At 45.4% G+C, this 15311-nt stretch overlaps 1 protein-coding gene across 9 annotated transcripts in view; it reads right to left on the bottom strand.

Annotated features, from left to right (window-relative positions):
• The window catches only part of LOC139410885 (fibroblast growth factor receptor 1-A-like), a 72840-nt gene that overhangs the window by 8363 nt on the left and 49166 nt on the right, over positions 1-15311 (bottom strand). For 6 of the 9 annotated variants that reach the window (XM_071156512.1, XM_071156510.1, XM_071156509.1 and 3 more), the window contains exons 3-8: positions 11171-11419; positions 10949-11038; positions 10125-10297; positions 5244-5367; positions 4023-4213; positions 1488-1638 (exon numbers count right to left, since the gene is read on the bottom strand). In XM_071156512.1, the coding sequence (XP_071012613.1) occupies positions 1488-1638; positions 4023-4213; positions 5244-5367; positions 10125-10297; positions 10949-11038; positions 11171-11419 (978 nt within the window). Of the gene's footprint in view, positions 1-497; positions 643-1487; positions 1639-4022; positions 4214-5243; positions 5368-10124; positions 10298-10948; positions 11039-11170; positions 11420-15311 lie in introns of all 9 variants that reach the window. The other 3 variants (XM_071156518.1, XM_071156517.1, XM_071156513.1) reach the window with 1 other exon arrangement.

The following is a 15311-nucleotide window of genomic DNA, read 5'->3' as shown; positions in this document are numbered from 1 at the left end:
CATTGTAAAGTTAATCACTTGAAACAACGTGGAAAAATGACAAATAATTTATGAAATTGGCCAAATAAATGTTAATTGTAGTAATTCATTTTTATTCTACTTTCCAATATTGAGGGTATAAACACTTGAACTTTACTATTCAAGGGTTGTCAGTTGAGGTCAGTACTTTCTGTCAGTTGAGGTCAGTACTTTCTATGGGTCAGATAGGGTGTTTGGCATTCTGTTATTCCATAAAACAGAAGACAGAGGGGAAACATTTCTCAACATGGACCATACTGTCCCATCCAGAAAGGTTGGATGGGCCTGGAACATTGCTTACAGGGTGAGGGTGAAGGTTAGTAGCACAACTTGGCCTGGCTTCCACACACGTTTACATTGTTCACTGAAGTAGGGTCTACAGAGACCATATTCAGAGAAATGTGGAAAGCGGATGACCAGGCCAAAGGGGAAAGGGGGGGAAGGAGGAAGTAGAGATCAGAGGAGAGAACCATTGATACCTTTAACAACGGACAACCATGCAGAGTGATGAGATAACCCGATAGAATTGCCCGCCAAGCAGGTATACTCCCCAGCGTCATCAAAAGACACATTCCTCAGTTGGAGGATTTCCATTTCCTTGTCCGTGGTGTTAAGGCCAGCAGTCTAGAAAAGAACAATGGAAGCAGACCCGACAAGAGGCCCAGAGGGAAAAGGGAGGCATGAGTAAAAGATTCTGAAAAGAGAAAAACTTCTGGTAGTGGAGGGGACAGGACAGAGGGTGGCTGGGGTGTTCACCCCCCTCTCAGTCCAACACCATCCCCCCTACCAAGAGTAAAAACCCACACTGCCATTAGAGGGCGCTGACAGAATCAGCCCTCCAGTCAGTTAGTGGAGGAGCTAGTTAGGTAGAGACCGCACCGCAGCACTGAACCCCTTCACTGTACCATCACCATTTGAGGAGAAGCAGGGACGGACATCCCATACCCTATAGACTCATCTCTACATGCAAGAGATGAGCTACATGGAAAACCCCTCAGCAGAGCACACTCACTCAAGACCACACACACTTCACCATACAACAAATCCACAAGAAAAAAAAAGGAGCTCATCGAAAGATGGAACGGCTGAGTAAGACAGATGAAAAGCAGTGGGGGGAAAAACAAGGCAGTAATAGGAGCATAAGACTTTGAAGGCGAGGGAGTGAAAGTAATAGCAGTGGATGGTAGGAGAAGCCCTTATTTGGATGGCACAGGAGAGGCATGGGGCAGGGAAGAGAAAGCAGTCCAACATAAACGAAGACTAAACACATTCAACCACTCTGCTGGGAATTTTCCATAGAGTCATTTACAGTCAGGAGCATCAAGGCAGGATAGAGGGAGGGAGCGAGGGAGGAAAGAAACAGCTGAGGTTGTCCCTAAATAAGTCCCTACGTCTCCAGGTGGTCCTAACAGCCCCTGGCTGAGGCTCTCTGTGTGCTCTGAGCTACTGCTGCTACATGGGGCGGTTACCTTGGGCCTCATGCCTGATGACGGTCAGCCAGGCTGACTGATTGGCCTCGCCTATATAATTGGACACTTTACATATATACTCCCCGCTCTCCTCCTCAGTGACATTGTAGAGGGTCAACACCTGAGTGTCCGAGCTATTAACCCCAGAGTGCTGCAAACAAAAACAAGTCACGTGCAACAAGTCAATCAGGTTGTAACAAACATTTCAATCAGATTGAGGGGTCAAAAAGCAGTTGTCTCTGTTGAATGAGATCACAATCATTTGTTAGTGTGGACTTTCCTCTGTCAAGCATAGAGTTTTACTCAACAGGGCACAGGAAACTACCTCTTACATAGAGGGATCATATCCTAGGAGAGGGATACTACACTGCTCAAAAAAATAAAGGGAAGACAAACAACACAATGTAACTCTAAGTCAATCACACTTCTGTGAAATCAAACTGTCCACTTAGGAAGCAGCACTGATTGACAATACATTTCACATGCTGTTGTGCAAATGGAATAGACAACAGGTGGAAATTATAGGAAATTAGCAAGACACCCCCAATAAAGGAGTGGTTCTGCAGGTGGTGACCACAGACCACTTCTCAGTTCCTATGCCTCCTGGCTGATGTTTGGTCACTTTTGAATGCTGGCGGTGCTTTCACTGTAGTGGTAGCATGAGACGGAGTCTACAACCCACACAAGTGGCTCAGGTAGAGCAGCTCATCCAGGATGGCACATCAATGCGAGCTGTGGCAAAAAGGTTTGCTGTGTGTCAGCGTAGTGTCCAGAGCATGGAGGCGCTACCAGGAGACAGGCCAGTACATCAGGAGACGTGGAGGAGGCCGTAGGAGGGCAACAACCCAGCAGCAGGACCGCTACCTCCGCCTTTGTGCAAGGAGGAGCAGGAGGAGCACTGCCAGAGCCCTGCAAAATGACCTCCAGCAGGCTACAAATGTGCATGTGTCTGCTCAAACGGTCAGAAACAGACTCCATGAGGGTGGTATGAGGCCCCGGCGTCCACAGGTGGGGGTTGTGCTTACAGCCCAACACCGTGCAGGACGTTTGGCATTTGCCAGAGAACACCAAGATTGGCAGAGTCGCCCCTGGCGCCCTGTGCTCTTCACAGATGAAAGCAGGTTCACACTGAGCACATGTGACAGACGTGACAGTCTGGAGATGCCGTGGAGAACGTTCTGCTGCCTGCAACATCCTCCAGCATGACCGGTTTGGCGGTGGGTCAGTCATGGTGTGGGGTGGCATTTCTTTGGGGGGCCGCACAGCCCTCCATGTGCTCGCCAGAGGTAGCCTGACTACCATTAGGTACCGAGATGAGATCCTCAGACCCCTTGTGAGACCATATGCTGGTGCGGTTGGCCCTGGGTTCCTCCTAATGCAAGACAATGCTAGACCTCATGTGGCTGGAGTGTGTCAGCAGTTCCTGCAAGAGGAAGGCATTGATGCTATGGACTGGCCCGCCCGTTCCCCAGACCTGAATCCAATTGAGCACATCTGGGACATCATGTCTCGCTCCATCCACCAACGCCACGTTGCACCACAGACTGTCCAGGAGTCGGCGGATGCTTTAGTCCAGATCTGGGAGGAGATCCCTCAGGAGACCATCCGCCACCTCATCAGGAGCATGCCCAGGCGTTGTAGGGAGGTCATACAGGCACGTGGAGGCCACACACACACACTACTGAGCCTCATTTTGACTTGTTTTAAGGACATTACATCAAAGTTGGATCAGCCTGTATTGTGGTTTTCCACTTTAATTTTGAGTGTGACTCCAAATCCAGACCTCCATGGGTTGATAAATTTGATTTCCATTGATAATTTTTGTGTGATTTTGTTGTCAGCACATTCAACTATGTAAAGAAAAAAGTATTTAATAAGAATATTTCATTCATTCAGATCTAGGATGTTTTATTTTAGTGTTCCCTTTATTTTTTTGAGCAGTGTATTTTCCAGCCTTTGTCAGACAACCGTGCATTGATAGAATATAGAAGACACAATGAAACTGATACAATGAAAATGATAAACTAGATTTAATTTAAATCTAATACGGTTTGGCTGTATTCTCCAAGTATTACATGGGTTGCCATCTCTTACTTGTAAATTCACCCTGGAGTGCGCTCTGGGCATTCATAAATACAGAATGTTGGCAGATTATCTGTTCCTAAATTCTGAGCATTTTGATCTTGAAGTGTTCAAAGCGCCCTAGCAGAGCTGATTAGGATGTTGTCATGTTATCTATAGCCGTTGGTGACTAACTGTGCTGCTGGCAACAATTTAATAAAATAATTTTGCCTACGTTTACTGACACCGGTCATATTCAACTGGTGTTCCATGTTCGTAATTTCATCAGTTATTCTGTGCTCTGGCACAGTCAGACAAGAGTGCTTTGAAATCTGGAGTAGATAGCCAGAGTGAATTTACGAACGCACCCATAACCTACATTTTATCACCTTTTGTTCCAGACTGAAAATAATACTTGCAGCCATGTGGTGTGTACAGTCTGGTGGACTCAGTCCGTGCACTGCGAACCCCTACCTTGAGGACACGGACGTAGGGTAAGCCATCAGGGCCCACGCGGCTTCCATTGACCTCGATGTGCTTCAGCCACTGGATGTGAGGCTGGGGGTCGCTGAACACCTTACACTCAAACTCCACATCACTTCCCACCACCGCAGTGTTATTGGCTGGCAGTCCCGCCTGCAGGATGGGTCTGTGGGGGGAACGCTCTGCGACACAGACACACGTCAACCACATAAGAAGACATGTCAACCACATACTTGTTGAAAATCCTAGTGGTTATTGCAACAGAAATACCTTGGTAAAAACAACAATGGATTATCATTGAGGAAAAAACAGCTTGGTGATTTGATGACGTTTCTAGTTCATTCCAGTAATGAATAGGGATTGAGGCATGGCTGAACTAGGAGAGTAACAGGCAACAGGAAGAGGACAGCTCTGTCAGTAGAGCCTGATCTAGGCCAGGTTACCCTGATCTAATGTCATTTCACTACATAAATATGGTAAGCTTTACAGCCAGGGATATAACTGTTCCCCTACTACTCTGTCGCCTGTATAATTGTTGCCATTTGGCCCAAATGACTGGAAACACAAGCTTGCAGACAAGTTTGAAGCCGCTGCCCTGAAAGAAATGTTCTCTGGGCGCCCTTTTGATGACTGATAACTCCCCCAACCGTACTAATGAGCCCAGCATCTGGCAGGGAAACAACTTGTCAGGCTTCGGTTGCTTTCCTGATACAGAGATCAGTGTGGTGCTTTGCACACATTTTGTAGAATTACACTCAGTCTCCAAAATGATCTCACAGCTGATCAAGGTTGGGGAGTGAAGTCACGCCAACCCCGGGCCCAGCCGCAAATATCCCAGGAGACACCACTGTCTGTGGTGGAGCTTTGATTTATAGAACCAATGGAGCGTGAGTAAGTCACAGGGCAGGTCCAGGGGGGAATATTAATTTCACCCTTTTACACAGCTCCATCGACAGAGCCACAACGCAAACAAGGTTCATTTAAAAAAAGAAAAGAGACTAATTTGAAAGACCATGTGACTCTCCTTGGAAAAAGGGACACCATTACTTCAATTACTAGGGCCTAGTATTGTAAACCATTAGCTATATTGAACCAATAACACACTTAGGCTACATGGATATCCAATCGATGATTAAACCAGGGGAATAGGTTAGGCTTCGGGATGCTTAACAAGAAATTTCACCTATACAACAGCCCCGAGAAGAGACTCACCAACAACATCCAGCTGGTAAGTGTGGTTAATGCTTCCATGTTGGTTTTCTACTACACAGGTGTAGTTTCCCTTGTCGGATGGCACTACAGACTCCATGATTATGGTCCACATGTGTTCTCGAACCTACAAATTGGAGAAGAGGAAAGTTAAATATTTTGTCAGAGAAGGAAGTATGGAAGGCACTTGAAGATGACAGATGGTCCAACCAAAGCACTAAGACTTAAATAAATCCCCAAAGCCCCATACTTTCACAAGACATCCTATCAATACTATAAAACGCGAGAGACTTGTTTAGATTATTTAAAAAAGGCTGTAAAGCCAGCCTGATTCATAAGTTCATTTCTTGAATGATTATTTTCTGACATTGGGATTTACATAACCTCTCAAGAGCACATTTAATTCTGCTAGTTAATATTATTATTAACGCCTGGGCATGCTCCTGATGAGGTGGCGGATGGTCTCCTGAGGGATCTCCTCCCAGATCTGGACTAAAGCATCCGCCGACTCCTGGACAGTCTGTGGTGCAACGTGGCGTTGGTGGATGGAGCGAGACATGATGTCCCAGATGTGCTCAATTGGATTATTAATAATATTTCCCCATTTTGTACAAATAACTAACGAGTTCAATGATGTCTAATGAAATCCAGATCAAAATATATATTTTTTCCCATGGGAAGGAGGAGGAACTATCAGGATACTATTTCCCATGCTGTATAAAACTATTGTGGTCCATTGCTTGAGGAATAGTACATTAATGCACTATTGGAAACATATTGAGGCTGGGAAACTGTTTTTTGGTGGTTACATGACTTATGTCACAACCTGTTCCGGGAAAAACTATGGTTGACTACAGTCAGGTTACAGCCCATGTACATCTAAGGCTAAATCCTGTTCTCTATATTCCAAGTTATAATTGTTCTTCCATAAATCTGCCAAGACCGGTAGTGTGTGATTAAACTCGAACAAATCGCTCAGACAATGGCAACATCAAACATGCAGACCCTGCATTACGCTTTCTCTCATTTAGCTAAAATGTACTGGGGTTCTACAGCCGCTTCTGGCCAGATGTGTTGTGCTTGGGTTAATACATGTGGTCTGCATTATTTCCTCCTGCCGTCTCCATACATTAAGACTAGGCTGCATTCATTGTAGCTGGGGATTTTAACAAGGCTAATCTGAAAACAAGACTCCCTAAATTTTATCAGCATATCGATTGCGCAACCAAGGGTGGAAAGACCTTGGATCATTGTTACTCTAACTTCCGCGACGCATATAAGGCCCTGCCCCACCCCCCTTTCGGAAAAGCTGACCACGACTCCATTTTGTTGATCCCTGCCTACAGACAGAAACTAAAACAAGAGGCTCCCACGCTGAGGTCTGTCCAACGCTGGTCCGACCAAGCTGACTCCACACTCCAAGACTGCTTCCATCACGTGGACTGGGAGATGTTTCGTATTGCGTCAGATAACAACATTGACGAATACGCTGATTCGGTGTGCGAGTTCATTAGAACGTGCGTTGAAGATGTCGTTCCCATAGCAACGATTAAAACATTCCCTAACCAGAAACCGTGGATTGATGGCAGCATTCGTGTGAAACTGAAAGCGCGAACCACTGCTTTTAATCAGGGCAAGGTGTCTGGTAACATGACCGAATACAAACAGTGCAGCTATTCCCTCCGCAAGGCTATCAAACAAGCTAAGCGCCAGTACAGAGACAAAGTAGAATCTCAATTCAACGGCTCAGACACAAGAGGCATGTGGCAGGGTCTACAGTCAATCACGGACTACAGGAAGAAATCCAGCCCAGTCACGGACCAGGATGTCTTGCTCCCAGGCAGACTAAATAACTGTTTTGCCCGCTTTGAGGACAATACAGTGCCACTGACACGGCCTGCAACGAAAACATGCGGTCTCTCCTTCACTGCAGCCGAGGTGAGTAAGACATTTAAACGTGTTAACCCTCGCAAGGCTGCAGGCCCAGACGGCATCCCCAGCCGCGCCCTCAGAGCATGCGCAGACCAGCTGGCCGGTGTGTTTACGGACATATTCAATCAATCCCTATACCAGTCTGCTGTTCCCACATGCTTCAAGAGGGCCACCATTGTTCCTGTTCCCAAGAAAGCTAAGGTAACTGAGCTAAACGACTACCGCCCCGTAGCACTCACATCCGTCATCATGAAGTGCTTTGAGAGACTAGTCAAGGACCATATCACCTCCACCCTACCTGACACCCTAGACCCACTCCAATTTGCTTACCGCCCAAATAGGTCCACAGACGATGCAATCTCAACCACACTGCACACTGCCCTAACCCATCTGGTCAAGAGGAATACCTATGTGAGAATGCTGTTCATCGACTACAGCTCGGCATTCAACACCATAGTACCCTCCAAGCTCGTCATCAAGCTCGAGACCCTGGGTCTCGACCCCGCCCTGTGCAACTGGGTACTGGACTTCCTGACGGGCCGCCCCCAGGTGGTGAGGGTAGGCAACAACATCTCCTCCCCGCTGATCCTCAACACTGGGGCCCCACAAGGGTGCGTTCTGAGCCCTCTCCTGTACTCCCTGTTCACCCACGACTGCGTGGCCACGCACGCCTCCAACTCAATCATCAAGTTTGCGGACGACACAACAGTGGTAGGCTTGATTACCAACAATGACGAGACGGCCTACAGGGAGGAGGTGAGGGCCCTCGGAGTGTGGTGTCAGGAAAATAACCTCACACTCAACGTCAACAAAACTAAGGAGATGATTGTGGACTTCAGGAAACAGCAGAGGGAACACCCCCCTATCCACATCGATGGAACAGTAGTGGAGAGGGTAGCAAGTTTTAAGTTCCTCGGCATACACATCACAGACAAACTGAATTGGTCCACTCACACAGACAGCATCGTGAAGAAGGCGCAGCAGCGCCTCTTCAACCTCAGGAGGCTGAAGAAATTTGGCTTGTCACCAAAAGCACTCACAAACTTCTACAGATGCACAATCGAGAGCATCCTGGCGGGCTGTATCACCGCCTGGTATGGCAACTGCACCGCCCTCAACCGTAAGGCTCTCCAGAGGGTAGTGAGGTCTGCACAACGCATCACCGGGGGCAAACTACCTGCCCTCCAGGACACCTACACCACCCGATGTCACAGGAAGGCCATAAAGATCATCAAGGACATCAACCACCCGAGCCACTGCCTGTTCACCCCGCTATCATCCAGAAGGCGAGGTCAGTACAGGTGCATCAAAGCTGGGACCGAGAGACTGAAAAACAGCTTCTATCTCAAGGCCATCAGACTGTTAAACAGCCACCACTAACACTGAGTGGCTGCTGCCAACACACTGACACTGACTCAACTCCAGCCACTTTAATAATGGGAATTGATGGGAAATGATGTAAATATATCACTAGCCACTTTAAACAATGCTACCTTATATAATGTTACTTACCCTACATTATTCATCTCATATGCATACGTATATACTGTACTCTATATCATCGACTGTATCCTTATGTAATACATGTATCACTAGACACTTTAAACTATGCCACTTTGTTTACATACTCATCTAATTTGTACATACTGTACTCGATACCATCTACTGTATCTTGCCTATGCTGCTCTGTACCATCACTCATTCATATATCCTTATGTACATATTCTTTATCCCCTTACACTGTGTACAAGACAGTAGTTTTGGAATTGTTAGTTAGATTACTTGTTATTACTGCATTGTCGGAACTAGAAGCACAAGCATTTCGCTACACTCGCATTAACATCTGCTAACCATGTGTATGTGACAAATAAAATTTGATTTGATTTGATTGATTTGATTTGATTTGACTATATGAACAATGCAGCCGTGGTCATAAAACCAAAGCGCGGGGTGCTTGGCGAGCCCCGTTCATAGACATCCCCAGCCTCCCATCTAGACCTTGACTGAAAAAACAGCAGCCAGATGGTAAAGCTGGGCGGGGGAGAGAAGGCAGGGAGCTGATAGGAAACTCCTTAATGTGTCCCAGCTGGGGGGGCCTGCCGAGGACAAGACTGGACAACACCTTGATGGGAAGAGCAGATGAACAGGATCCTGGCCCCCTACAACATCCCAGCACATCTTACACCACGTGAGGCTGTCGCAAGCCAACACACAACCGTCCACGCTGCAGTGCAGATATGGTCAACTTTAAAAGCCAAGCACACAGTATACAGATGCTATCTGCATCAGGGAAAAGATAAGTAAACGGACTCATCACCACCACGCCCATTACTGTGAACTGTTTACACGGTCTCACTTCCTCTGACAGCGAGCTGTCCTATTCTGCTCCCCAACACAGAGATGGAAGGCAAACTGCCTAATGTCAATTGAATCAGACATGTAGTTTGTCAACAGGCATCAAATAAAAAAATAAACTTAATTGGCTGTTTAATGGATTTATCCTGTCTCCTCTATGAAAAACAAATGACATTGAGTTTCCTTTTTGAGAAGTTGGTTTTGCTATACGCAGATATATCTTGACGGAAAACAAATGCAGTAAACAGCAGTTACCCAGATGCATTAAAATGAGGACAGCCAGGTGTATCCTGCCTCTTAAGGAGGGCTAAAATTGCTATCCTCGAGGAATGCTTTTGTGGCACAATCATCCCTTTGTGGCATTGGATTTCACCTTGCATTGTTCCCCAGTTAGAGGAAAGCAGGAGCTAGTTTCACACCTATCTAACAGGCCTCTAATGCTGTGGGGTGGGGGTTGGTAATCTAAAAGTGATGATGTCACCATCACACCTGCACTCATGGTCAAGGAGTTTGGGGATATTCAATTAGGATCAATGTACAGTATGGTCTTTGGGCAGTCTAGTACCAAGGGGTGAATTCAGGGAGGGGGGGGGTTACCTTGAAGCCCCCGATGCGCTGATCCCTCTTGAACTCCTTGCCGTTCTTGAACCACTTGAGTGTTGGTGTAGGGTTCCCACTGGCCTGGCAGCGGAACTTGACAGTCTTACTGGCTGGGACAGCATGCAACTTTTTTTCCATCTTCTCTGGCTGAGCCCACTGAGGAGCCATTGCTGAAGAACAAGGGAGAGAAAGACAGAAAAGTGAAACACCTCTTCTGACAAAAATTGACATAAATTATGTGTGCAAGTAGTTTCCATCAGGCTAAGGAGTATTTCATAAAACCACAAAAAGTCAGGACCATTTCCTGTTAAAAAAAAACAACAACCAAAAAACTATACTAAACACCAATATAGGATTGACTAGTCTCCTGGGGCCCCAAGGTCATCATCATAAGGGGTGCCCGCCACGCTAGCTGCTTACTTCCCCGTGGGCCCAAGGCAATCACCAGATGCCAGCTGACCACGACTGACTGGCTTTATAACGCACCGTAGACTCAAACATTAAATAAGGGGACGTCTGGAATGGGCCGGGCTGAGTCACTAGCGTGACATGTCTTACTCAAGTGTAACCACCACTGTGGGCTGCTATTGTTCCTCAATCACGACTGTGGACAAATCACTCTTAGATGAACAGCAAACATGCCTAATAGGTGAATCACACATGAACTGTAGCTGAGACTGTAAATAACTAAATGAGTTAAGCTTAACATAACAAAGCCCTAAGACATTAACAGGAGCAGAATCTGGTCCAAGCTCTGTTCTACCATTTCAAGGAAACAGCAATGGCGACAGGTAGTAGGACTAGGAGGATGAGACACTTACGCAAAAGCTTTTGACTGCTAGACAGCTTTGCCTCCTCTGAGGAAGACTCATCCTCCTCTTCTTCATCTTCAGAGGATGCCAGGATATCAACTGGTGAATAGGAAAAGAGGACAAATATGTTATAGGACTTGGGCTTCCCTGCATTGATATACCTTTAATTGTTTCTCTCTATGGGACCAGTGATTTGAGCGCTCAGTTGTAGCTTTGTATATTTAACCTTACCTGTGACATTGACAGAGAAGTAGGAGCTGTGGTTGCCAAAGGCGACGCAGGTGTACAGGCCCGAGTCAGCCGGCTCCACCCCCTCGATTTCCAGTTGGCCGTCTCGTAAACGTGTGTGCTCCCCATCCACCACCAATGTGCCATCCTTGGTCCAGTTGACTGACTCAGTGCTACATTTCAGCTCCAGTCGGTCACCAGGGTACAGGGTGTAAAGCTCCGCTTGGATTTTCACAGGTGGTGCAGGGATGACTAGGGGAATAAACAGGGCAAAGTGAGGGCTAAGTACCTTCCTGTACAATAGTATTACATTTTAAAAAAGCAGCCACGCTCCAACTAACACACTGCTAGCAGATACCCATAGACTTCCATTAATTATGCTAATGCTAGTTAGCAGTGGCTAGCGAAACTACCTCTAACTTCCTTCATACTGGACACAAAGGCATAAAAATGGTATCCACGATTTCATCTGACTCTGGGGAATTAGACAAAGGACCTCATTGCCAAATTCCTGAAGTATCCCTTTGGTCACTGGGCTGATAGTAAAACTACAGAAAAAATGGTTCATATGATACTGGGAGATGCATATCAAAATGTATGCAACTGTATACAGCAGGAGACAGATTATATAATATCTACAACATGACCAGTCTTAAGAAAATGTCTTATGGAAAAAAAAGTACAAAAATCTAGACATAGTGCATATAGCTCATATCTGACATTTGGTAAATGTACAAAAAGCTCTCATACTGTGATGCAACAATCTATGTTCTAATCAAATTGACTGATAAAAAGGCATATGTCTTGTGACAAATCTTGTGCCCAGCTATATGATAAAAGGAATCACAAAAAGACAAGGGAGCAGCTCATTCCTCGATGTCCCTGAAAGTACCATCATCCACATCCACGCACGGTTTATTGAATCTAAACCCTTGTTTGCGTTTGCAGAGCTGAAAATCGAGCTGCAGCCTCTTACCTTCTCCACCCAATCCCTGACTATGCTCTCCATTAAATTCAAATTGCACCCCAAATTAGTCAAGGGCCAATCATCAGGCTGGCAAGGAGCTCTTTGGGAGAGGAAGGTGGAATTAGATTAAAGGAATGGGGAGGGGGCGAGCTAGACACCTGAGTCCCCCGTTTTCTACGACTACATAGACGACCAGGGGGTGGGAGTAAACCAATTATGTTGACATTTTGTCCATCACATTGTCCATCAAGCTAAACTTGTCTGGGAGTCTATGGGGACATTTGTCTGTTCCAGACGCTGGAAAAGCATTAGAGGACAATGTGGTCTAAACCTTAGCTATAGACTGAGGACTGGCTATAAAGTGAAAAAGCCGTCTCCAAGTGGTATTGTCTGGCACAAACACCTGTCACAATACATTTTCTGCATCCTTTGCAGTGATGGGAGAAATGTTTTTTATTTTTTATAGTTACATATTGCAATATTATTCAGATACTTGACTCCAAGTATCGATTTGCTATGTACACCTAGTGTTAGAGCTAGTCGTCTGTACCTAACCAGTCAGGCTTCAAGACGGTGTCAATCAACTGAGACTGCTGTGTCACGGAAGCTCTCCTCACTTCCAAAGCTGACTCACTCTCCTCTGTTCTCATCCTCCTAGATCTATCCTGTGCCTTTGACACCTTGAACCATCAAATCCTCCTCTCCACCCTCTCAGGACTGGACGTATCAGGCTCTGCATGCCCTTGGATTGCATCCTACCTGGCAGGCCGCTCCTACCAGATGACATGGAGAGGATGCGTCTGCACCACATACTCTCACTACTGGTGTCCCCCAGGGCACCACGGCAAGCTCAACAAGACTGAACTGCTCCCGGGGAAGGCCTGCCCACTCAAAGACCTCTCTGTCACGGTAGACAACTCCACAGTGTCGCCCTCCCAGAGTGCAAAGAACCTTGGCGTGACCCTGGACAACACCCTGTCCTTCTCTGTAAACATCAAAGCAGTGACCCGCTCATGCAGGTTCATGCTTGACAACATCCGTAGAGTACGACCCAACTTCACACAGGTCCTAATCCAGGCACTTGTTTTCTCCCGTCTGGACTATTGCAACTCACTGTTGGCTGGGCTCCAAGCTTGTGCCATCAAGCCCCCAGCTCGGGCTCTACTGATTGCTACCTTGAGGAAAAATGTACTTTCTATGCCTGTGATGTGGTTGTCCCACCTAACTATCTTTAGATTAATGCATGTCGCTCTGGATACGAGCGTATGCTAAATTTCGAGTGTAAATGTACCTGCGCCAAAACTCAGGTATTTTTCATCCTATAGCTTGTTCTCCATCTTCTTCTTAAATAGTTCAGCACTTTCTTGCAATGACTGAACAAAAAAAATGATCATGCTCTCATCTCAGAGTACCCCAGTATGAGTCATAATACCCATAAAACCTAGAGGTAACATGGAAAAGGTTACATTCGTTTTTCCTCCATAAAATTACTCCTATAGGGGATTTTATAAGCAAATATATTGAAATGCAACTGCAGGTGGTGTTGCTATATACACAGAGTGTACAAAACCATTTTTTTTAAAACAATTCTTTTTAAACTCTTTCCATGACAGACTGACCAGGTGAAAGCCATGATCCCCCTATTGATGTCACTTGTTAAATCCACTTCAATCACTGTAGGTGAAGGGGAGGAAACAGATTAAATAAGGATTTTTAAGCCTTGTCATGAATGGTCCACCACAAAGGAAATCCAGCCAACTGTGGGAAGCATGAGTCAATATGGGCCAGCATCCCTGTGGAACGCTTTTGACACATTGTAGAGTCCATGCCCCAACGAAGTGAGGCTGTTCGGCGGGCAAAAGGGGGCTGTAACTCAATATTAGGAAGGTGTTCTTAATCTATTGTACACTCAGTACATGTTTAGAGTATTCCTGTTAGGCTGAGAGAGGATCTCATATCAGAATATATGGAAGTAATATGGAAACAGGTTCATCTGCTTTACCTAAAGTCTATTCTCGTAGGAAGTGAATAGACCACTGAGTGCTAAAAGTTTGTATTTCGACTGTTGAAACGGTCGATAATAATATCAACAGAGGTATATTTTCTGGGTGACCTAAATATTGACTGGTTGTCATCAAGCTGTCCATTCAAAAATAAGCTTCAATCTGTAACTGATGCCTGCAATCTGGTTCTGGCTCAGTCAACCTACCATAGTATTTACAAACAAAACAGGAACTAAATCATCCACGTGGATTGACCACATCTTAACTAATGTGGCAGAAATCTGCTCTAAAGCAGTATCCACACCTATCGAATGAAGTAAATCATAATAGCTATATTCAGAAAAGATAAGTTCCGAAGACTGGACCTGAAATTGTGTATAAGCGATCAGAGGTTTTTCAAATGATTCCTATGTCAAAGATGTGAAAAATATTTGTTGGTCTGATGTGTAATGAGGAACAACCGAATGCCACACGTGAAGTATTTATGAAACTGCTTCTTCCAGTTACTGATAGGCATGCGCCCATCAAGAAAGTGACTGTTAAAACAGCCAAATCCCCATGGATAGATTAATTGAAAAACTGTATGGAACAAAGATAAATTATATAAAGAATGATAGTAAAAAGCTCAGGAGTAGCTTAAATGAAATTCAAGGCATAAAAAAAACTAACTAAGCTCCATCCTTCATTGAGACAGATGGCTTGTTCATAACAAAACCCTTTGATACTGCCAACCACTTTAATAACTTTTTTTGTTGACAAGATAAGCAACCTTATGCATGACATGCGAACAACAAATGCTGAGCCTTCATATTCATGCATAACAGGACCAAATAATGAGGGACAAGCACTGTAGGGTAGCTAGATTGGTGTGGAAGAGGTTAATTTTTTTGTCTATAAATAAGGACAAGCCACCTGGTACTTTTTAAATCAAAAGTAGCCCTAATTATTGCAGTAACCTAAATTATTTTATATTTGTAAAATTACAGACGAGTAGGCCTCGATAAATAATTCCGTTTTCACCTCACAACTTGGTTGTCACTTTGAGAAACATGTCAAAGAGGCCGTCTAAGACGGCCAAGTCGTCAAAAAAACTAAACAATTTGACCCTAACCCCTAAATTCAGTGCAGAGCAATACCCAACAGACTATTATGAGTCAGGCGATAAGCTGTTTTG

This window comes from Oncorhynchus clarkii, chromosome 6 (assembly GCF_045791955.1).
Source record: "Oncorhynchus clarkii lewisi isolate Uvic-CL-2024 chromosome 6, UVic_Ocla_1.0, whole genome shotgun sequence".
NCBI classification, from domain to species: domain Eukaryota; kingdom Metazoa; phylum Chordata; class Actinopteri; order Salmoniformes; family Salmonidae; genus Oncorhynchus; species Oncorhynchus clarkii.
The sequence above is the reverse complement of the archived record's forward strand: the minus strand, read 5'-3'. Positions and strand labels throughout refer to the sequence as shown.